General features: G+C 42.3%; 1 protein-coding gene across 1 annotated transcript in view; it reads right to left on the bottom strand.

Moving 5' to 3' along the window:
- The window catches only part of CACNA2D4 (calcium voltage-gated channel auxiliary subunit alpha2delta 4), a 112,898-nt gene extending 88,406 nt beyond the window's left edge, over positions 1-24,492 (bottom strand). The window contains exons 1-6 of the mRNA XM_004773738.3: positions 24,291-24,492; positions 20,954-21,035; positions 19,018-19,134; positions 11,827-11,886; positions 10,350-10,512; positions 9,871-10,002 (exon numbers count right to left, since the gene is read on the bottom strand). Of these exons, the coding sequence (XP_004773795.1) occupies positions 9,871-10,002; positions 10,350-10,512; positions 11,827-11,886; positions 19,018-19,134; positions 20,954-21,035; positions 24,291-24,466 (730 nt within the window). The 5' untranslated portion in view covers positions 24,467-24,492. The remainder of the gene's footprint in view (positions 1-9,870; positions 10,003-10,349; positions 10,513-11,826; positions 11,887-19,017; positions 19,135-20,953; positions 21,036-24,290) is intronic.
- Positions 24,493-25,499: the final 1,007 nt, after the last annotated feature.

The raw sequence follows: 25,499 nt of genomic DNA on the forward strand, positions 1-25,499 counted from the left end.
CTCTGTTCTATTCACCAGCCTAATCATATGTTGTTTTTTTTTTTCCCCTCCCCCCCACCCCTGTTTTGGGTCTCTTCTGATTTGTTTAGTGGATATTTTTTCTGAGGTTATGGTTACCCTTTCAGCATTTTTTCTCTCATTCACCTATTCTTCTCTGGACAAGATGACAAGGTGGAAAAACTCACCTCAAAGAAAAAAAAAACAAGAGGCAGTACTGATAGAATTAGACATCAGAACTAGTGTTCAGAATGACTATTATAAAGATGCTAGCTGAGCTTGAAAAAAAGCATAGAAGATACCAGAGAATCCCTTTCTGGAGAAATAAATGAACTAAAATCTAACCAAGTTGAACTTTAAAAAAAAACAAAACAAAACTATTAATGTGGTGCAATAAGAAATGGAGGCTCTTACTGCTAGGATAAATGAGGCCAGAAGAGAGAATAAGTGATATAAAAGACCAAATGACGAGAATAAAGAAGCTGAGAAAAAGAGAGATAAACAACTACTGGGCCATGAGGGGAGAATTTGAGAGATAAGTGATACTATAAACCGAAACTATATTAGAATAATTGGGATCCCAGAAGAAAAAGAAAGAAAGGGGAAGAAGGTATATTGCAGCAAATTATAGCAGAGAACTTCCCTAATTTGGGGAAGAAAACAGGCATCAAAATCTAGGAAGGCAAAGAGAACTTCCCTCAAAATCAACAAACATAGGTCCACACCCCATCATCTAATAGTAAAACTTACAAGTCTCAGAGATAAACAGAAAATTCTGAAAGCAGCTCAGGACAAGAGGTCTGTAACCTACAATGGTAGAAATATTAGATTGGCAGCAGATCAATCCACAGAGACCTGGAGGGCCAGAAAAGACTGGCCTTATATATTCAGAGTACTAAATGAGAAAAAATATGCAGCCAAGAATACTATATCCAGCTTGGCCCTCACTGAAAATAGAAGGAGAGATAAAAAGCTTCCAGGACAAACAAAAAATTAAGTATTTGCAAACACCAAACCAGCCCTACAGGGAATATTGAAAGGGGTCCTCTAAGCAAAGAGAGAGCCTAAAAGTAACATAGACCAGAAAGGAACAGAGACAATATACAGTAACAGTCACCTTACAGGCAATAAAATGGCACTAAACTCTTATTTTTAAATAGTTACCCTGAATGTAAATGGGCTAAATGCCCCAATCAAAAGACACAGGGTATCAGAGTGGATAAAAAACCAAAACCCATCGATATGCTGTCTACAAGAAACTCATTTTAGAACCAAAAACACCTCCAGATTTAAAGTGAGGGGGTGGAAAAGAATTTACCATGCTAATGGACATCAAAAGAAAGCTGGGATGACAATCCTTATATCAGACAACTAGATTTTAAGCCAAAGACTATAATAAGAGATGAGGAAGGACACTATATCATACTTAAAGGGTCTGTCCAATAAGAAGATCTAACAATTTTAAATATCTATGCCCCTAACATGGGAGCGCCAACTATATAAACCAATTAATTAAAAAAAATCAAAGAAAAACATTGACAATAATACAATAATAGAGGGGACTTTAACAGCCCCTCACTGAAATGGACAGATTGTCTAAGCATAAGATCAACAAGGAAATAAAGGTTTTAAATGACACACTGGACCAGATGGACATCACAGATATATTCAGAACATTCCATCCCAAAGCAAAAGAATACAAATTCTTCTCTAATGCAATGGAGCATTCTCCAGAATAGATCACATTCTGGGTCACAAATCAGGTCTCAACTGGTACCAAAAGATTGATATCATTCCCTGAATATTTTCAGACCATAATACTTTGAAACTAGAATGCAACCACAAGAGGAAAGTTGGAAAGAACTCAAATATATAGAGACTAAAGACCATCTTTGGGTCAATCAGGAAATTAAAGAAAAACTTTAAAAAATCATGGAAACAAATGAAAATGAAAGCACAACTGTTCAAAATCTTTGGGATGCACCAAAGGCAGTCCTGAGAGGAAAGTATATAGCACAACATGCCTTTCTCAAGAAATAAGACAGGTCTCAAATACACAACCTAACCCTACACCAAAAGGAGATGGAGAAAGAACAGCAAATAAAGCCTAAATCCAGCAGAAGATGAGAAATAATAAAGATCAGAGCAGAAATCAATGAAATAGAAACCCAAAGAACAGTAGAACAAATCAACAAAACTAGGAGCTTGTTCTTTGAAAGAATTAATAAGATTGATACTCCTCTGGCCAGACTTACCAAAAGGAAAAGAGAAAGAACAAAATTAATACAATCACGAATGAAAGAGGAGAGATTACAACCAACACCAAAGAAATATAATTGTAAGAACATATTATGAGCAATTATACATGAGCAAATTTGACAGTCTGGAAGAAATGGATTCCTGGAGATGTATAATCTACCAAAATTGATCCAGGAAGAAATAGAAAACCTGAAACAGACCCATAACCAGTAAAGAGATTGAAGCAGTCATCAAAAATCTCCCAAAAAACAAGAGCCCAGGGCCAGAAAGCTTCCCAAACATTTAAAGAAGAATTAGTACCTATTCTTCTGAAACTGTTCCAAAAAACAGAAATGGAAGGAAAACTTATAAACTCATTTTATGAGGCCAGCATTACCTTGATCCCAAAACCAGACAAAGACCCCATCAAAAAGGAGGATTACAGACCAATATCCCTGATGAACATGGATGCAAAAATTCCACCAATAGAATCCAACAGTACATTAAAAGGATTATTCACCATGACCAAGTGGGATTTATTCCTGGGCTACAAGTTTGGTTCAACATCTGCAAATCAATCGATGTGATATAACCCATTAATAAAAGAAAGAACAAGAACCATATGATACTCTCAATAGATGCTGAAAAAGCATTTGACAAAGTACAGCATCCTTTCTTGATCAAAACTCTTCACAGGGTAGGGATAGAGGGTACATACCTCAATATCATAAGAGCCATCTATGAAAAACCCATAGCTAATATAATTCTCAATGGGGAAAAACTGAGAGCTTTTCTCCTAAGGTCAGCAACATGGCAGGACTGTCCATTATCACCACTGCTATTCAACATAGTACTAGAAGTTCTAGCCTCAGTAATCAGACAACAAAAAGAAATAAAAGGCATCTGAATTGGCAAAGAAGAATTCAAACTCTTACTCTTTGCTGATGATATGATACTTTATGTGGAAAACCCAAAAGACTCTACTCCAAAACTGCTAGAACTCATACAGGAATTCAGAAAATTGTCAGGATATAAAATCAATGCACAGAAATCGGTTGTATTTCTATACACCAACAACACCAACAAGACAGAAGAAAGAGAAATTAGAGTCAATCCCATTTACAATTGCACCCCAAACCGTAAGATACCTGGGAATAAATCTACCCAAAGAGACAAGGAATCTATACTTACTCATGAAAGAAATTGAAGAAGATACAAAGACATGGAAAAACGTTCCATGCCCTTGGATTGGAAGAACAAATATTGTGAAAATGTCTATGCTACCTAGAGCAATGTAAACATTTAAAGCAATCTCTATCAAAATACCATCAACTTTTTTCAAAGAAATGAAACAAATAATCCTAAAATTTATATGGAATTAGAAAAGACAACAAATAGCCAGAGGAAGGTTGAAAAAGAAAACCAAAGTTGGCAGCATCACAATTTCATACTTCAAGCTCTATTACAAAGCTGTAATCATCAAGACAGTATAGTACTGGCAGAAAAACAGACATGTAGACCAATGGAACAGAATAGAGAGCCCAGAAATGGACCCTCAACTCTATTGTCAACTAATCTTCTTCAGAGCAGGAGAGAATGTCCAATGGAAAAAAGACAGTCTCTTCAACAAATGGTGTTGGGAGCATAAAATAGCCATATGCACAAGAATGAAACTGGACCATTTCCTTACACCACACACAAAAATAGACTCAAAATGGTTGAAAGACCTCAATGTGAGACAGGAATCCATCAAAATCCTTGAAGACAGCACAGGCAGCAACCTTTTTGACCTTAGCCGCAGCAACTTTTTCCTAGAAACATCACCAAAGGCAAAGGAAGCAAGGCCAAAAATGAACTATTGGGACTTCATCAAGATCAAAAGCTTTTGCACAGCAAAGGAAATAGTGAACAAAACCAAAAGACAACCAATATAATGGGAGAAAATATTCGCAAATGACATATCAGTTAAAGGGCTAGTATCCAAAATCTATAAAGAACGTATCAAACTCAACACCAAAGAACAAAAAGTCCAAACAAGAAATGGGCAAAGGACCTGAACAGACATTTCTGCAAAGAAACATCTGAATGGCCAACAGACACATGAAAAAGTGTTCCACATTACTCGGCATCAGGGAAATACAAATCAAAACCACAGTGAGTTACGACCTCACATCAGTCAGAATGGCTAAAATTAATCAGTCAGGAAACGACAGGTATTGGCGAGGATGTGGAGAAAGGGGAACCCTCCTACAATACTTTTTTGCCTAGGTCTCCTTAGGCAAGGCAACAAAAGCAAAAATTAAACTAAAAAAAAAAAATTGCAGTAAAGGAATCTGTCAACAAAGTAAAAGGCAACCTACTGAATGGAAGAAAATATTTGCAAATGATACATACAAGAACTAGTCGATACTAAAAATATATTTTAAAAAGTCATACAACTCACAACAAAAAAGCAAACAACTTGATTAAAAATGGACAGAGGGGGCACCTGGGTGGCTCAGTGGGTTGGACCTCTGCCTTCAGCTCAGCTCATGGTCTCAGGGACCTGGGATCGAGCCCCATGTCAGGCTCTCTGCTCAGTGGGGAGCCTGCTTCCCCATCCCTCTCTCTCTACCTGCCTCTCTGCCTACTTGTGATCTCTGTCTGTCAAATAAATAAATAAAATCTTTTAAAAAAATGTGCATAGAATTCGGATAGACCTTTTTCTAAAGAAGATGTGGAGATGGTCATCCAACATATGAAAAGATGCTCAGTGTCACTCATCATCAGGGAAATGCAAATCAAGCCATGGTGAGATACCACCTCACACCTGTCAGAATGGCTATTATCAAAAAGACAAGAAATAACAAGTGAGGAAAAAAGGAGCCCTTGTGCACTCTTGATGGAAACGTAAATTGTGCAGGCCTTACCAAAAACAGTATGGAGGATACTGAAAAAATTAAATAAAACTGCCACACAATCCAGCAATTCCACTTCTGGATATTTGTTTCAGGAAAATAAAATCACTCATATGAAAAGATAAATGCAGCCCTATGTTTCCTGCAGTACTAACATACTAGCAAAACATGGAAGCGACATAAGTGTTCATTGAAAAGTGAATGGAAAAAGAAGATGTGAGATATCTGTATCTATATCTGTATCTATATCTATATCTATACACACACAGTAGAATGTGTTGTTGCTCAGCCATAAACAACAACAACAACAACAACAACAACAACGAAATCTTGCCATTTACAATAACATGGATGGAGCTAGAAAGTATTAGGCTAAGTGAATAAGTCAGACAAAAACAAAAACCATATGTGTGGAATCTAATAAGTAAATGAGCAGACAAAACAAAACCGAAACAGACTCAAAGATTCGGAGAACAAACTGGTGGTTGACAGAGGTGAGGGGTTGGGAAATGGGCAAAGGAGGTGAAGAGGATTAAGAGATAAACACTTCGTTATAACATAAATAAGTCACAGGGATGTAATGTACAACATAGGGTATATAGTCAATAACACTGTAATAATTGTTCAGTCACAGAGGTTAATGAGCTCTTGAGGTGAACATTTTGTAATATATAAAAAAATTGAAGCACTATGTTATATGCCTGAAACTAATATAATAGGTATATCAATTATCATTCCAATTTAAAATTTAGGGTAATAAATTTTATGTTATATGTATTTTACTATAATTTTAAAAATTTAGAAACCATTCCTAATGAGAGACAGCAAAAGTGGAGCTTCTAGGTCTAGAGTCTCATTAAAAACGTTTACTTTAGGGGCACCTAGGTGGCTCAGTAGGTTAAAGCCTCTGCCTTTGACTCAGGTCATGATCCCAGGGTCCTGGGATCGAGCCCCACATTGGGCTCTCTGCTCAGCAGGGAGCCTGCCTCCCCCCACCCCCACATCTGCCTCTCTGCCTACTTATGATCTCTATCAAATAAATAAATAAAAATCTTTTAAAAAGCACAAAAACTTTTACTTTAGTAACAAAGAAAGGCTAAAAGTTAAAGCTAAGTGTACAATTTAATAAGTTGGAAAGAAGAACAGCAGATAGATCCAAGGAAAGGGAGAAGAGGAGCTAAGGGGGCGCCTGGGTGGCTCAGTGGGTTAAGCCTCTGCCTTTGGCTCAGGTCATGGTCTCAGGGTGCTGGGATCAAGCCCCACATCGGGCTCTCTGCTCAGCATGGATTTCTCCTCCCCACTCTTTCCACCTGCTTCCCCCTCTCCACCTGCTTCTCTGCCTACTTAAGATCTCTCTCTCTCTCTCACTCTCTCTGTCAAATAAATAAATTAAGTAATTAATCTTTAAAAAGAAAAAAGAAGAAGAAGAAGAGCTAAGGTCAGAACTGAAACAGGTGACATGGAGAACAAAGAAGCCATAGAGAGTAGTCCATGAAGACAAAAGATGATTCCTGAGACAGACTAACAAAACAGAAAACCCAGTGGTGCAATGATTAAAAAAAAAAAAATGAGTAATACTATGAATAAGAACAGGAAATAATTATAGATACAGCAGAGAGTAAAAAGATAATAGAATAATAGCTTCCTGAAAATAGTTTTGAAAACTCAGACAAGATAGATGGAATCTTAGAAAAGGTATTTTACCAAATTAAGAAGGAATAGAAAGCTTTATTAGGCCCATAAGCATAAATTCCTTGAAGTGGTAATTTAAAATCTTCCCATAAAGAAAACATCAGGTTTATATTTTTTTAAAAAGGATTTTATTTATTTATTTGACAGAACAAGACACAGTGACAGAGGACACAAGCAAAGCAAGGGGAGTAAGGGTGGGGGAAGCAGGCTTCCCACTGAGCAGGGAGCCCAAGTGGAATTTGATCCCAGAACCCTAGGATCATGACCTGAGCCAAAGGCAGACACTTAACTAACTGAACCACCCAGACACCCCAAGCCTATATGGTTTTATAGATGAATCCTTACAAGCTTTCAAGGAAAACATCACTCTAACTTATTTAAAGACTTCCAAAAACCAGAAAAAAGGGAATATTTCCCAGTTTATTCTATGAAGCTAGTATAATTTTGAAAACCAGACAAAGACAGTACTAGAAAAAGAAATTACAAGACCATTTTACTCAAAAAGTCCTGAACAAGATGTTAGTAAACTAGGGGCACCTGGGTGGCTCAGTGGGTTAAGCCTCTGCCTTCAGCTCAGATAATGAACTCAGGGTCCTGGAATCGAGCCTCGCATCAGGGGGTTCTCTGCTCAACAGGGAGCCTCCTCCTCTCTCTGTGCCTGCCTCTCTGCCTACTTGTGATCTCTGTCTGTCAAATAAATAAATAAAATCTTTAAAAAAAATACTAGTAAACTAAATCCAATAACGCATAAAAGACTAACTTGCTAGGGGCGCCTGGGTGGCTCAGTGGTTTGGGCTGCTGCCTTCGGCTCGGGTCATGATCTCAGGGTCCTGGGATCGAGCCCCGCATCGGGCTCTCTGCTCCGCAGGAAGCCTGCTTCCCTCTCTCTCTCTCTCTCTGCCTGCCTCTCTGCCTACTTGTGATCTCTGTCTGTCAAATAAATTAATTAATAATTAAAAAAAAAAAGACTAACTTGCTATGATCAAGTTAGGTTTTCAGAAAACCGTAAAGACAGATTAACATTAGGAAAGGGAACAGACAGAAGACACAGTAGCCATTTCACAGAAGAAGAAAAGCATACAACAAATGACATAGGAAGAAAGAGATGCTCAACTTCTAAGCGATGGAAGAAACACAGTGTCAGACCACAGTGAAATACCATTTTGTACTAAAGTGTTATTAACAAAAATGGTTAACATTTCACAATACCCCGTGTTTGAGAAAATGTGCATCAACAGAACCTTTTATTCATGGCTGGTCAGATTATAACTGGTGCAAGCATTTAAAAACAATTTTGTACTCTCTTGTCATGGCCGAACAGTCCTGTACCTTAGGACCTAACAATTCCATCCCTAGGTACATGCTCAAGAGCAGCTCTTATAATGTGTCTGGGGACACATGCATAAGATATGTTCATAGCAACCCTGTTCTTAAAAGTAAACAAAACAAAACAAAAAAAACAAAAAAACAAAACAAAAATAAGAAATAAAAAACAAACAAAAAACCAGAAGAAAAAAAAACTGCAAACAATCCAGACAGGATCAGGAGGATGAATGAACTGATCTATTGGCCCTCAAGAATATGATACAGGAACAAAAATGACAAAGTACAGATATATGTGACAACCCAGATGAATGTTGCTAGTATAATACTGAATAAAAAAGTACGCTCTGAAAGTCTATACATAAAACCAGTTTAGTAAATTTCAAAAATGAGCTAAACAAAACAATGCATTTTTGAGGAGATGTGTGTGTGTGTGTGTGTGTAAATATGAGATAAGACTAAATAACTAAGCAGACGGCCAAAAAATTCAAATAGATGTTAAGTTCAAAGTGCAGGATAGCTGTTACCTGGTCATTGGGAGGGTGGGATTGCGGGAAAGTTGGGGGGCCAAGGGCAGATCAGAGGAGGAGCATATTAAGTAGAGAGAGGTTTGGTAACATTCTAGTTTTTGCATCCATCATGTATATACAAGCATCTCTTTTAAACAAATTAAAAATAAGATAAATAGAAATAGGCACAGTATCATGGTCAAGGATTTATGGTCAACCCAATACAGTCCACCTGAGGGCTGACATGTATCTATAAATGTGGATGTGGATGTGAGAAATTGCCCCCTTCTTTGCAGACTATAACTGGACAGTGTTATTTGCACACAAATTGATGTCTCTGGAAGCCCTGGTGTGGCAGAAATACTTGTGGAAATTCTACCCTGAAGAAGGGCCCATGGACATGTGAATTGACTTCAAGCACTTGAAGGGCTGTTACATGGAAGGGGGAAGAGCTTGCTCATCGAGGCTCAGGAGAGCAGAAAAGAACCAGCGACTGGTTGTGGATTCAGGCAGAGAGATAAGGGCAGGCTAACAACAGGAACCCTGTCGGCTCTAAGATCCCCATGTAGTCCTGCAGAGGAACTGGCTTTTCCAGCCTGGGAACACTAAAAATCCTTTAGGACTTTTCTGTTTTCCTGTCTCAGAAATGCAGGGCAGCTACAAGACTTTCCAGATAGTGTGCTAAAAATATAAAAATGGGTTGGAGTAAAATGCAAATGTTGTGGTAGATATTTCTGTTTCTTATTTTTATTGATGAACAAGGGAACTTTCTCCATGCAGTCCATTTAGTTAGCCATTAATCACACAGTAACCTGTGAAAATTTTTACATTGCCATTGAGCACTTCAAGTGAATATGCTCCACGTCTCCAATTAGGATGTAAACTTCTTAGGATCAAGACTTGCTTTATCTTATTTTTGAATTTTCCACAGTGCTTTTTATGGGACAAGGATTTAATGTGGGCATTTTGGGTCTGGTTACCATGGTGATTGATGGTGTCATTGATTCATTGATTGATTCATTTATTAATAACTATTTATCATAAATGTGCTTATCATGTTATAAAGGGTGTCAAAGTGTGGTTTAGAGATGCTTTTGGATGGGGTGGGAGTTCATTCACTGGGGGCCTGAGTGCCAAGGTCTGTCTCCAATGCTCTATTGCCTTATTCCAAGAAAAGCCGAAAAGGCCACAGAAATGCCTTCTCATGGCCCTACCTGGATAGATTCTGAAGAATCCAGTGGAGCTGCCAAAATATTGCCAGGTCAGTGTTGGGTCTCTCCGGAAGTTCTCCACAAAGACAGGGTTCAAGGCTTCAGACATGTAGACTCCATTTAAAATGTCTGGGTCTAAAGGATGAGATTACAGAAGGAGCTACAGGGAAACTAAGTCACAAGCAACAGTGACAGGTTCTTCATCCACTGAACACACACACACACACAGGCTACAGTGATGCTGTTCACAGCTGCCTGTTACCTCACACTCAGAAAGCCACACTCACACCCTCCAATCCAGCAACACTGAGCTTTCTCCCAGTCCAGACTGGTGCAGAATCCCTTCTTCTTGTTCTCCTCAGTGTAAGAGGTTGGAGACTCAGTTTATACCCTTCATGGCTTCTCGGGAAAATGGAGGCATAGCGTTAAAACTCACAGTATAAGCTGTTCAGGGAGAGTGTCAGGTGGGGGTGGGGAGTTACCTTTGTTGTACACGTTGGTGGGCAGCTGCACATTGCTGATGGAGGTGTTCACCATCAGGTTGCTGAAGTGTGTATTGGACTCGAGGATAAACTGAGCCCCCAGTTCCACGTAATCGCCGTTCTCGTCCCTCTCGTTGATCAGGACAGAGTTGTAATAGTCAAACTAGGAGCAGACAAGTGTGAGCAGGACAGAGAGAGAGAGAGAGAAAAACAAATGGCACAGGTCAGAGGACTCAGACATGGGAGACAGGGTCAGACAGACTGACAGCGTCTATACCAGCAACAGCCATGAACAACTCCGACAATGATCTGTATCACACATACAGACAATACATAGCCAGATACTGGAGTGCATGGTTGATTCACTTGGTTTTTGTTGTAAATGGTCTAGATTATTGCTTCAGTTTCCCACTCTGTAGAGCATGATCTGAGCCAGAGACAAGCAACCAGAGATCTAAGGTGAGGTAAAGAGACAGAAGCAGCATCATGGGCACCACAATTTTTTTTTTCCTGTGTGGGGAGCTCCTAGAGACTTGGAACAGTGGGTTCTAGGAGGTTCTCTCTTTAAGAAACAGCCTGTGGCCCCAGTGCCCCTCTGAGGAGTCATCAGTGTGATCTCTGGCTCTAACATGCAGTGTTGGGGGGGGGGTCCACTTGGATGACCACACTTAGAGCCATAATCAGAGCCTCTTCCCCACTCCCCGCACACCACCTGGTTCAGATCTTGAACAGCCCTCTCAGGACACTCTACGTCCCACCCCATGCCACAACACCACTGACAGCAAGGGACACAGATCCCGCTGTGTCCCTCCCTCGCTCAAACCCTTCAACATGTGCCATTCTGAGCTTAAGTGAGGCCAAATTCCTATCTGTCCACAGTCACTTTCCACTTCACCATCCCCTGGATACACAGAGCTGACTATTCACAATTTCCACAATCTTGTGTTTTCCAATTTCGGTGTCTTTTCTTTTCCTTCAGCTTCTCCATGCCTGTTCTGCTCAAATCCCCCGCAGCCTGAGGCTGGCCTGAAAGCCACCCTGCCTGCTGAAGCACCCCTTCCCTTCTGTATTCTTGTAACTCTGTTTACCAACTCTCATGGGCTGGTTACATGCCATATGCTAGAGTAATTTGGTCTATGAGCTTCTTGACTTTTTAATCTTTGCAGAGGCTAACCCACTGTGGTTGGGCAATACGTGTTTATGGAATGGGTGGATTGCTGCTCTGTGCCCTGCCCCCCCAGGTCTTGATAGCTATCTCTCCTACCCGATCCATAAATCTCTTCTTAAAGACCACAGAACATTTCAGAATTAAACTACTACTGTAGGTTCATACAAATCCTATGCACATCAAAAGACAGCGTGGGACCTCCCTTCCCCCACCCCTCCATATCTTGTACTCAGGTGACCCTGGCCTTGGTTGTGGTTCGGCCATTAGTCATACTCTCCCAGCAGCAGCTCTGGGAGCAGGCAGACTCACCACCAGAGACTCATTGAATTCATGGTTCAGGTCAGCTTCCTCAGCAGCCTCTACTAGATTCTGCAGGATGGGAACACAAAAGGGAGAATGAATGGACAAAACAAGTCCAGAAGGTTTTCAGTAATTTCTCCTGCTAAGAATTTACCCAAGGGAACTGAAAAGAGGTACTCAAACACTAACTTGCGCATAATTGTTTATAGCAGCTCTACTCACAATGGCCAAAACCTAATGCATATTACTCAATGAAAGCAGCCAGTCTGAAAAGGCTACGTCCTGCTCCAACTACATGACATTCTGGAAAAAGCAAAACTACAGAAAAAGGAAAAAGATCAGTAGTAGCCAGAGGTTTTTGGGGAGGGAGGGACGAATAGGCAGAAAACAGAGGACTTTTTAGGGCAGTGAAACTACTCTGCATGATCTATAATGTTGGATGCATGTGTCAAAACCCATAGAATGTACCACACCATGAGTGAGCCCTCATGTAAACCTGGACTTTGGTTGATAATCATGTGATAATATAGGTTCATCAATTGTAACAAATGTATCACTCTGGTGGGAATTGCTGATAGCTGGGGAGACTGTGTATTTGTGGGGGCAGGGGTATATGGAAACTTTACTTTCTTCCAAAACAAAGTCTAGGGGTGTTTGGTGGCTCAGTCAGTTAAGTGTCTGCCTTTGGCCCAGATCATGATCCCAGAGTCCTGGGATCGAGCCTCATATCAGTCTCTCTGCTCCAAGGGGAGTCTACTTCTCCATCTGGCAATCCACCCCCCATGCTTGCACACATGCTCTCTCTCTTCTCTGAAATAAATAAAATATTAAAAAAAATAAAATTAAAGTCTATTAAAATGTGTGTGTATGTACATATATTCACATATGTATCTATTCTACACACATACATACAAATATGCATAGTCAGTAGTCAAAAGATAGAAACAATCCAAATATTCATCAATTGATGAACATCCCCCAAAATGGGGGATACCCATAAATAAAAAATTTTTCAACCATAAAAATAAATGGAGTTCTGGTACATGTTAAGACATGATGAACCTTAAAAACATGAAGTGAAAGACTCCAGATATAAAAAGGTTATATATTGTATAACTCCACCTTTGTGAAATATCCAGAATGGAAAATCTATGGACAGAAAGCAGATTAGTGGTTACAAGAAATCAGAGGGGTAAGGAAATTGGAGTGACTGCTTAATGGGTTCAGGGTTTCTGTTTGGGAGTGATGAAAAGTTCTGGAACTAGATAGTGAAGATAGTTGCATGGAGTGTATCTAATGCCACTGAACTGTACACTTTAAAAATGGTTAAAATTGTAACTTAAATATTTATTTTATTTTATTTTATCTTATTTTTAGAGAGAGAGCATATGAGAGTATGAGCAAGGGAGGAGGAACAAAGAGAGAGGGAGAGAGATCTCAACCAGGCTCCATGGCCAGCAGAGAGCCCAAAGCCAGGCTTTAATCTCATCACCCTGAGATCATCATCTCAGCCTAAACCAAGAGTTGGATGCTTAACTGACGGAGCCATCCAGGTTACCCACTGGTAACTTTTGTATAATGTGTATTTACCACAACTTAAAAAAAAAAAAAAAAGAAAGAAAGAAAAGAAAAAGGAAAGGATGCCAGCATTATAGAGCATCATGGGAAGTAAGGAAATTAAAGGAGACACAGATAATAGGAAGATCTTTTTTCATGGATTGGAAGAATTCATATTCTTTTAAAAATTAATATTGTTAAAATGACAGCACTACCACTGGTCACAGCAACTTCTTTCATGACACGTCTCCAAAGGTAAAGGAAACAAAAACAAAAATGAACTTTTGGGATTTCATCAAAATAAAAACTTCTGCACAGCAAAGGAAACAGTCAACAAAACTAACAGGCAACCCTTAGATAGGGAAAAGATATTTGCAAGTGACATTATAGATAAGGGGTTGTTATTCAAGATCTATAAAGAACTTCTCAAACTCAACACCCAAAAAAGAAATAATCAAGTCAAAACATGGGCAGAAGACATGAACAGACACTTCTCCAAAGAAGACATATAAATGCTAACAAACACATGAAAAAATATTTAACATCATTTCCCATCAGGGAAATTCAAATAAAAATCACATTGAGATATGATCTTACACCAGTTAGGATGGCAAAACTTAACAAGGCAGGAAATAACAAATGTTGGTGAGATTGTGGAGAAAGGGGAACCCTCTTACACTGTTGATAGGAATGCAAGTTAGTACAACCACTTCAGAAAACAGGAGGGAGTTTCCTCAAAAAGTTAAAAATAGACTCACCCTGCAATGCAGCAATTGCATTACTGGGTATTTACCCCAAAGATACAGATGTAGTGAAAAGAAGGGGCACATACACCCCAATGTTCATAACAGTAAAGTCCACAATAGCCAAACTATGGAAGGAGCTGAGATACCCTTCAACAGATGAATGGATAAAGAAGACATGGTCCATATATACAATAGAATATTACTCAGTCAACAGAAAAGATAAATACCCAACATTTGCATCGACATGGCTGGAACCGGAAGGCATTATGCAAAGTGAAGTAAGTCAAGCAGAGAAAGACAATTAGCATATGGTTTCACTCATATGTGGAATATAAGGAATAACTCAGAGGACATTAGGGGAAGGAAGATAAAACTGAAGGAGAGGGAATCAGAGGGGGGAGATAAACCGTGAGAGACTATGTACTCTGGGAATCAAACTGAGGGTTTCAGAGGGGTAGGGGTGGGGGATGGGGTAGCGGGTGATGGGTATTAAGGAGGGTATGTGTTGTGATGAGCACTGGGTGTTACATGCAAATAATGAAACATGGAACATTACATCAAAAACTAATGATGTATTGACTGACTGACATAACAAAATAAATAAAAGAGGAATAATAATACCAAAAAAAAAGTCCAACTACACAAAGTGATCTATAAACTCAATACAATCCCTATCAAAATTCCAAGGTCATTCTTTACAGAAATAGAAAAACTATTGTAAAATTTATATGGAACCACAGATGGCCTTGAGTAGCCAGAACAATCTTGGACAAGAAGAACAAAGCTAATTTCACATCACACTTTCCTGATTTCAAAATATATTACAAAGCTACAATAATCAAAGCAGTTGGTATTGGCACAAAAGCAGACATATAGACAAATAAAATAGAATGGAGCCCCGAAAGAAATCCATACATTTTACAATTAACTGATCTTTAAGGTGCTAAGTGCACACAATGGCAAAAAAAAAAAAAAAAAAGTCTCTTAAATAAATGGTATGAGGAAAACTAAATATTTAAATGTAGAAGAATTAAATTGGGCCTTTATTACCACCAGATATGAAAATCAACTCAAAATAAACAATGAATCTTGGAACACTGAAAAAATAAAATTAAATTAAAAAAAATAAATAAAACATAAAAAAAGAAAAGACAATCAACTCAAAATAAATGAAAGACCTAAATGTAAGACCTGAAATTATAAAATTACTAGAAAAAAGCATAAAGAAAAAGCTTCTTGACACTGGTCAAGAAGTTTTGTTCTCCACAGAGAACAAAAGCAAAAATAGAAATGAGATTGCATCACCCATTTCTGTATTGCTTTCGTTGTCTGCATCAAACCAGAAATCTTCTGCACACCAAAGGAAACAATCAACAGAGTAAACATACAGTTGGGAAAATTGGAGACCTACATACAGAAGAATAAAGTTGGACCTCTTTCTTACACTGTCCAGGAAAATAAACTCAAAATGGATCAAAGACCTAAATGTGAGACCTGAAACTACAAAATTCCTAGAAGAAAACACAAGGAGTAATTTCTCTGACACTGACCATAGAAACATTTTTCTAGATTTGTCTCTTCTGGCAAGGTAAACAAAAGTGAAAATAAACTTTTGGGACTATAGCAAAATGAAAGGCTTTTGCACACGAAAGAAACCAACCAAACAAAAGGCAACCTACTGAATGAGAGAAGGTATCTGCAAATGATATATCTGATAAGCAGTTAATATCCAAAATATACAAAGAATTCATACAATGCAACAAGGGAAAAAAACCCCAGAATAATCCAATTAAAATGGGCAGAAGAACTGAATAGACATTTTTCTTTTCTTTTCTTTTTAAAAAAGATTTTATTTATTTGACAGAGAGACACACAGCAAGAAAGGGAACATAAGCAGGGGGAGTGGGAAAGGGAGAATCAGATTTCCTGCTGAGCAGGGAGCTTGATGCAGGGCCCATCCCTGGACCCAGGCATCATGACCTGAGCTGAAGGCAGACTCTTAATGACTGAACAACCCAGGCACCCCTGACTAGACATTTTTCTAAAGAAGACATCCAGATGGTCAACAGACACATTAGAAGATGCTCAACATCACTTATTATCAGGGAAGTGCAGACTAAAACCTCAATGAGATATCTCTTTACACCTCTGAGAATGGCTAAACTCAAAAACACAAGAAATAACAAGTGTTGGTGAAGATATGAAGAAAAAAGAACCCTCGTGCACTGCTGGTGGGAATGCAAACTGGTACAACCACCATGGAAAATAATATGGAGATTCTCAAAAAATTAAAAATAGAAGTACTGGATTATCCAGTAATTCCACTACTGGTGTTTACACAAAGAAAATAAAAACACTAATTCAAAAAGATATATGCCTCCCTATGTTTATTGTAACATTACTTACAATAGCCAAGATATAGAAACAACTCATTTGCTCATTGATAGATGAATGGAAAAAGATGTGGTACATACATATTCTATTACATAGTAATATTAATAGTATTAATAGTAATATTCTATTTATTACTTCATTATATTCTTTTTATATTATTATATTTATTATATTCCTTTTTATATTTATTATATTCTTTTTTATATTATTATATTTTATTTTATATATATGTTATATATACATGTTGTTGCAAATGGCAAGATTTCATTTTTTATTATGATTGAGTAATATTCTATTTATAAAATAGATTCTATTTATGCAATTCTATTTATAAAAATAGAATATTATTCTATTTATAAAATAGAATATTATTCTATTTATAAAAATAGAATATTATTCTATTTATAAAATAGAATATTATTCTATTTATAAAATAGAATATTACTATTCTATTTATTTATAAATTTAATTATAAATTTATTAGTGTATAAATATATTTAATTATAAGTCTATATAATTTAATTATATAGATTATATATAGATTTATATAGAATTATATAGATTTAAAATATAATTAAATTATATAATTATATAGTTATATAATTTAATTATGTATCTATATAATTTATAAAATCTATTTAATTATAAATTCTATTTATAAAATAGAATATTACTCAATCATAATAAAAAATGAAATCTTACCATTTGCAACAACATGTATGGACTTAGGAGTTGTAATTCCAAGTGAAATAAGTCAGAGAAAGACACATACCATATAAGTCCAGTCATATGTGGAATTTCGGAAACAAAACAAAGGAAAAAGAGACCAACCAAAAAACAGACTCTTAAATATAGAGAACAATCTGGTGGTCACCAGAGGGAAGGTGTGTAGGGGATGGACAACTATTATTAGAAAGATGTAAGATAACAAGTGAGGGTGTGGAGAAAAAGGAACCCTTGCATTGTCAATAGGAATGTAAATTGGTACCCCACATGGAAAAGAGGATGAAGGTTCCCCCAAAACTTAAAACAGAACTATCCTATAATCCAGCAGTCCCACTTCTGGTTATATAGCCAAAGGGAATGAAATCAGAATCTTGAAAAGATATCTATGCTCTCATTTTCACTGAAGCATTATTCACAGGGCAAAGATAATTTTAGTGCTGCTTTGCAGGAAATTTCCCGATGGATGCCATGTAGAAGGGCCTGTGACTGAGGCCCCCATGGAACCCCCAGGCAGGAGTGGGGCCTGGTACTTGGAGACTGGCCAAGCAAACACTCTTTTCTTTTGGTTGGTTTCCTCAGTGGGAGCCATGGGAAAGACAGTGGAACTGGAGCCCCAGAGAGCCCAGAGCCCTTGTCTCTGGGAGTGCAGCAGAATTACTTTTGTTCTAGCATAAGGACCAGTACCCAAAGGGGTGCCCAATGTCTGTGCCCAGAGAGGGGTTTCAAACAGCACCGTAGACAGAAGGAGGCAGACTGCCCGTGTTGGTTGTTTGTGAGATCAGTGTCCTCCCACCATAGTCCAGGGTGGGCTCTCCAGTCCCCAAGTTATCATCTCTGATGCTACAATCCCGCTCTCCTAAGCTGTGGAAAAGAGGCTGCAAATTGTAACTTGTGGGAAAGAAGGCCCCAGAGACTCTGATGCTGATGCTTCCCAGAAAGTGGGTTCTGATGGGGAGGTGGGGAGCCAGGCAGGCCCACTGTGCAGACTGCAGTCTGCTCTCTCCCCAACCCCTGACCTTGCCTCCCCTGCATGATCTACCATCCTAGCTCTGTCATTTTCCTGGTTCCCCCAAGGGAGTCCTTTTTGGGATAAGACTGGTCTTGGATGGTCAGATTTCTGGCTGGGTGGAGCAGGAACCATGTCTCTCCACTTAGCCAGGTCCCCAAAGATATTGGGGCAGGTCCTTCCTGCTCAGTGGATGTGCAATGTGGGAATCACCTGAACACGAGGCCCAGCACTGTAAGTACCTCTGGGATCTGGGTGGCCCTCAGAGAATGTGGGTGCCATGAAGGGTGGGCTGATATGCAGAAGAGGAGAGCATGGATAGAGGAGAAAAGGGAAAGGAGATGAAGGAGCTTGCTTTTTGAGCTCTCCATCCAGCTGTATTCCCTTCCACCCATTGGCCACCCATCCATCCACCTATTCATTCATCAGTTAGTGACCCCTAAAACTTTACTCTATACCTGCTCTGTGCCTGTCTCTGAATATGAGGTTGTGATGCAGAACCCCTCTTGACACTGTAAGTTGATCCTATTGTATTGGACAAAGTTCCCTCAGGCAGAGTTCAAATTCCAGCCCCCACCTCTCTTCTCTTGATTCCCAACATTTTCTCCTTTACAAATGATCTTTTGGCTCGTGAGGCTACAAAGCAGACACTCATAAGGTAGGAAGAAGATGGTGTGGGAAAGAGGATAAAGGGAGCACAACATTGAGGGTCATTTTGGTGTCATGGGGGTTGGGCCAGAACCCCTCCACAAATCATAGAACCGAGAGTACCTTGACAGCCTCCACTTTCCTGCGGAGCATGGCCTCCATATCCTCTGAGAACTTCCTCACCAGCTCTAAGCCGTCCACCTCTGAGATACTCAGACTGGGTTCCACATCCTTGTATTTCTGTGTGGGGGAAGTGGGAGAGATGCGCGCCTGTAGCCTTGTACATGATTACGTGCAGCCTCCATCCTCTCAACTAAGCATTCACACTTGTGGAGTCTTGTTGACTCAAGGAGAGGTAAGGACAGGCTCTCGCCTTCTGGTATAATTGCCCCCACTACCATTAATAGTTGCCTCTTATCAAAGTTCTCTCTGTTCTAGGAACTTTGGACATTAAATCTGTGGTTAATAACCTTAAAAGGGAGTAGACTGAGGCTCAGAGAGGTCAACAAACTTGACCAAGGTCACACAGCTCTTGAATGGAGGACCTGGGATGGCCCAGGTCTCCCAGATTTCCATCTTTATGGAGTCATGATGCCTCCCTGGTGCTGCTCACAGGGATTATGAGCAGCTCATTTTTCCCTGATGCCCCAGGTATCAGTGTGGCCCTGCTCCCAACAGTGTGAACTATAATTCTACTGCCTGGGCAGAGCTCAGCAGGAGTTACAAGGGTTCATGCTGCCGGAGTTGCTGGAGAATCTAGGAGAGTTAAGAGAGCTGGATTCAAGTCTACACTTTGGGCTCGCAGGAGATAATCTCTCACCTAGTGTGTGTGTCACCAAAGTCTAATGACCCCATTTGGCAACCTTGTGACCATGTGACCTCACGTGAGTTACTCCGTCTCCTCATCTACAAGATGCGACATTGGACGGCTTTAGAGCACGCTCTAGAATGCTTTTACCCCAAATGGCCACGTCATTATTGCTGCATCTGCTTCACCTGGGGTTGGAGGGCACAAATGAGAAAATCAAACGACCTGGTGCTTCGCTGGGTGGAAACTCCACGTGAGCGGAAGTGGGTCTGAGCTGTCATTGCTACAGCGGCCTGCAGGGGGCGTGGGAGAGGTAGGTGCCCGCCCTGGCTCCGCCCACTCCCTTCAGCCCCGCCCAGCGGCCCGAGGAAGGGCTGCAGTGTGGCCGCGCTCTGGCATAAAAACCTGAGATTTGCTCTTAACAACATTTAGGAAATGGCAAAGATCGTACTCACTTTATGAAGCTGTGGTGAGAATTAAATCTTGAGTATAAAGCTCTTAGCAAATGGTAATAATAGAGAATGGCAGACTATTATTAAAACCGGTCTGGGAGTTATAAATATCAGAGAGAATGGGGTTGTTTATAATCCAGTAAGAGGAGAGACTCGGTTTCAATCTGCAATAAAGTAATTAATAAATAAAGGCAAGGAGAAGCTGGTGCATCGTCCTGTCACTCAAGGCCCTCTTCCTGCCGGGGAGCTAGGCGTGGGCTAGACCTCAGCTATGGCCCCATGTGGGTGCCCTCCAGCACCCCTGCATGGCTAGAGGTCCCGAGAATTGGAGGTCAGGGAAGCTCTCCCCGCAGAGGGCCGCAGGCCCACTCATCTACTTCTCCAGCCCAAGCAGCCCCTGCAGGCACTCACCCTTGTCTCCTTCCTCCCTGTGCCAGCTCACAGGTGTAAAGGCAGGATCCCACTCTGTCTACACCTGCTCCCTCTCCCTTTTATTCTTTACAGAACTGTCCAGGTAAATCTCTGGCCCATCCAATTCTATCCTGGCATCAGCGTCTGGAGGATCTGAACTGACCCTCTGCTCTTGGCCACTGACTTGCTCTGTGACTTGGGCAAATCATTCCTTCCCTGGGCCTCAGTTTCCCCATCTGAGAACGAGGAGAATGGATTAGATGTTCTCCAAGACCCCTTAAAGCATGGATGTTCAGGGATTAGAGGACTCTGCTTCTCCACCAGGAGGAAGTCCCTGGCTGACTGCCCTCTGACCACCCTTTGAGCTCCCCGGGAGGGGGTTACTGACCTTTTGCAGCAAGAGAGAGCCTGAGTACTTGGTCACGGTGTTATACAGGTCCTGCCCGAAGGTGTCTGCCCACAGCTTCACTCTGCCAGGTGACGGGAGTGCGTGTGTATTCACATATGCACACACAGACACACGTGCGACACACACACACATGCACATAGAAAACAACAGTGTGCACACACAGACACCCACTGACACACACTCAGAGACACACATAATACATAGAGTTTCATATATATATACCTGGGTGGGCATACATACTGACCTATACCCAGAAACACACACAAAGAGCTACCCTTCCTCCTGGTTGGGGCAGGAAACCAAGAGGACCCTTTGGGGGCTCCACAGCTGCCCTGAGGGGGCAGGGAGGACCAGCTGGGAAGCACATTCTGACCCTAAGCCCCCAAGAGTTCTTCTCTGTGAGTGGAGAAGGGGAAGAGGCTGTGGATGGGTCCAGGCCTGGACAGGGATGACCCTGAGGATGGAAACGGGAGCTGTTTGGCACCACTATAGATTCTCAGTGGGCCATGCTTTCCAGGGTTCCCTGTTCCAGGTCACTACTGGTCACCGAATCCTCTATTAAAACTGCAGAGGGGGACATGAGGCTGCGGCAGAGGAAGACGCTCTGAGCTGCTTCTGTGCAGGTGACAGCAGGCCAGGCAGGGGAGTGTGAGGAGGCCACCCCACATCCGGGGTGCAGGCAGCCTCGTGGAGAAGCCCTGACCTCCCATCCGTCCCTGGAAACGCACCAAGGTCCTGCCCCCTGGGAAGGCTGGGGGTGTCCTGCAATGAGTACACAGGACCTCATCTGAGCGTCTCCGGATGGAGCCAAATGGGTTTGTCCACACGGTCCTATCAAGGGTGCCTTCATGCTGTCATTCAGCCAATAATTATTGAGGTCCTACTATGTGCCACCCCATCATACACAGTGCTGGGACCTCATTGTAGTCCTCACCTTTGTAACACCCTCAGTGAGGAGGGATACCCCTCCACATACAGATAGTGTGATGCATGCATGAAGGTGAAGGGGTACCAACAAAGCTTGGAGAGGAGTAGTGGTGGTGCCAAAAGGCTTCTTGGGACAAACGGGATCTAAGGTCAGTGTTAGAAGTTCAGGAGAGTTTACCCTGCCAAAGAGATTCGGAAGAGATTTCTACATAAACAGTAGAGAAGAGCTTGAGGAGTCAAAAATGACTCTAGGTTTCCAGCCTGGGTGGTCAAGTTGATGTTGTTGGATTAAATTCAGAATATCAGGAAGATCGGGGTGGAGGACAAGTTGGGGAGGGTGGAAGGTGATGAATGTTCCGCCTCCTGGTCCCTACTGCTGATCAGATGCGAGGCTGGCTCTGCTCTGGTGGCCTATCATGCCGGACTCGGGTATGGACTGAGCAAATGGCCCCCTGCAATCTAGAATGTTCTGGGATATGTAGAATGTGGAATTCCTCCCTGTTGCAGGGATGCTGTGTGCCATAGGTCAGGTTGTGCACTGCACAACTCCAGAAGGCACTGATTGTATTATATCTTGAAAGACACACACTTGAATTTAAAACATCATATGATCTTCAGGAAGAGCTGTCCATAGCCAATGCGTATGTCAGTCTAAGAGTCAGGGGCAGGGCTGAGAGAGTCATTAGCATATGGGTGAGTTGAGATTCTGAAGGCAGAGGGACTCATTCAAGGAGAGTGTGAGCATGAGAAGACCTGTGAGTGGTGACAAACCCTGGGGTATACTGACAATCTCAGGGGCAGGCAGACGGAAAGGATTGCTTGAGGAGGACAGAAGTTTCATTCAGTTGCCCAAGGAGACCCAGGAGAGCTCATTGTTATGGACGTTGAGGTATCAAGAGTCAAGGAGAAGGAAGTTCAGTGAGAGGAGGCCAGGGATGTCTAGTGGTTTGGGCAGGGAGGAAATCTTTAGGGATATTGGTGGCAACAGATTTGGAAGGGCAGTAGGAGCCTGGCAAGGGGTGAGGGTGAGGGTCAAGTGGGAAGGAAGAGCATGATTTGAGGGAGATGTGGTGCCATTGGGGTGCACAAGACTGAGAAGGGGATTCAGCAGGGGAAATAGGGCTGGTGCCAGGGGCCTGGCAGAGGTCTGGATCCAAGGGAGAGGGCAGGTACAGACACAGGTACCTTTAAAGGCAAGTAATCTTGGCCAGCTCTCGAGGTTGCTATGTACACGGTCCAGGCTATGGTTCTCCACAACCAAGACCTGGATTCCAGCTACCTTACTCAACACTCAGCCCATTCCCAGAGTTTTTCCTTCTACTATCAGTTGCTGTGTGTTCTGGAGATGGAAAATTACTCTCAACCTCTTCCTCAGCAACAGATCCTCATATAGCCCAGCAGTGGGGAAAGCGCAGGTCAAGTGGACTTGAGTTTAAATTCAGGCACTTCCATTTACTGCCCACATGAACGTGGGGAGGTCCCCTAACCTCTCTGAGCTCGTGTCCTCAACTGCACAGCACTGTGGCAGGCTCAGAAACAGTAGAGGCTCTACTACCCAACGTCAACAGTGCCGTTGCTATGCACCCCTGACAAAGGCGTGCTTTGTTCGGCCTCCCGGTCCCCACTCCTGTTCAGATGCGAGGCTGGCGGCTGGCTCTGGTGGCTATTATGCTGGACTCGGGTATGGACTCAGCAAGTGGTCCCCTGCCATCTAGAATGCTCTGGTCCCCACGTATCTCGGCCATTTCTTTAATAGGACCGCCAGAGCAAGGAAGAGCAACTAAGCTTTATACTAAAGTGTAACTGACTGATAACAGAGTCTTTCCTGGAGCTGGTCTGACTGACAGGATGCAGAAGGAGGCCTGGAAGGAGGCAGGAAGGGAAGGTGAAGACGACAGAAGTCCAGTCTTGCTCAGTGCCTGGCTGCATGATCTGTTTTGTCGGTTTAGAACCGCTTTACTCTCTCAGAGTGTTGAAACACAAATTTCCTCACAAATCCTTAGGGAGCTGCGATGATCGCTTTGAGCCAGCAAAGCCCCCATTCCCAGTGGACTCATCGTAGTGATTATCCACGAAGGGTCATCCCTCTGGCCTGCAGGTGCTCCAGTCACTGTCCTGTTTCCCATCCGGAGGTGTGAGGGCCCTCATGATCACTTCTGCCTGAAACCGGCAGGTGTCCCTGGAGTGGCAGGTGCCGCTCCAGAATGGGAATCAGGTGGGAAGAGAGGAGGGGAAGAGATGGTGGGCAGTGCAAGCCCCCAGGGGAGTGTCCCAAGGGAGGCCAGAGGTCCAGGCTAGGAGGGTGGGCAGAGGATTGACTCTCCAGGAGGAAGGAAGGGAGGACAAGGCCAGAGGATTCTATGGGGTGGGGGCGGAACTTGATGCTTACGTTTCCAGAGGAATCTTGGCCTGCCCGTGTGTGGGGGGCAGGGAGGTGCTGGAGAGCAGCAGGCTCAGCATGACCGTGGTCTTCCGTAGAGAGGCTGGCGCCACTGGCCATGGGCAGCAGGGCCTCCGATGGTGGGGGGCGTTGGTGTCTGGGTGGAACCTGGGCAGTCCTGGCATGGTGTCCCTGCAGAGCTCGGGGTGAAAGGAGGGAGAGAGGAGAGCGGCCTCCAACTGCCAGCTCTGTCCACCTGTCACCCAGATACTTGGGACGTCCCCAGGCCTTCTGCCTTCCGAGTCCCGGCAAGCCTGAGGTCACCCCGCTTTCAGTCTGGTCTTGCTACAGTGTTTTGGCAGGGGCAAGGACTTCTTTCTGCCCTGCAGAGAATGGTGCACAGAGGAGCTGCCTGGCCTGACCAGCAGGCTCCAGGAGGGGCTGATGGTCTGGGGAGGGGGGGTGGTTATGACAGAATGAGCCCATTAATCCACAGGCCTCTCCTCTAATCCCCTGCCTGACAGCAGGGAGGAGGAGGTGGCCTAAGCGACCTCAGCAGGATTATCCTGATTCCAGAAGACATTCCCTTAGGGGTCAGAGCACAACCTCGTACTTTAAAGAGGCAGAGCTGGTCCTATAGACTTGTTCCTTCTGGACCCAAGGAGAGGAGATGCCACGACGCTGGTCTGAGAATAACAGGGGACATTTGTTCAATGCTCTGACTTACCAAGAGATGTCACAGATTGATGTTTAAAGCCTGAGAGCCCTCCCGGGAGGTCAGTGTCATCATCTCTGTTTTCAGAGGGCCCCTGAGGCACAGGGAGGCTCGGGGACAGAGTTGGGACTCACGTCTCCAAGCCTTTGCCTTTTGACAAAACTGTTGATAATGTCAGCATCCTACAGCCCCCACATCCCCCACAGGCTCCTTGTTCGAGGCCGGGGATGTATTTGCTGGGAAGTAGAGGAAGCCTCAGCCTTCCTTGCCCCTCCCAAAGGGGCAGCACATTCTTCTGCCCAAATGTTTCTGTACTACTTGCAAAAGTAAGATTATCCAACCACCAGGGGTTAACAGCACCGTCTCTTGCCATTCCCACTTCTCTGTCTGATTTTCCGTTAGTTGGGCATTTGCGGGATCCGGCTAAGAGGAAGTTGAATTGGGGTAACATTTAATTTGGGCTTGGAGGGATATATTTCTGTAGCTCAGCACCACTTCCTTGT

This window comes from Mustela putorius, unplaced genomic scaffold (genome assembly GCF_011764305.1).
Source record: "Mustela putorius furo isolate JIRA1106 unplaced genomic scaffold, ASM1176430v1.1 tig00003988_pilon_pilon_pilon, whole genome shotgun sequence".
Taxonomy (NCBI): domain Eukaryota; kingdom Metazoa; phylum Chordata; class Mammalia; order Carnivora; family Mustelidae; genus Mustela; species Mustela putorius.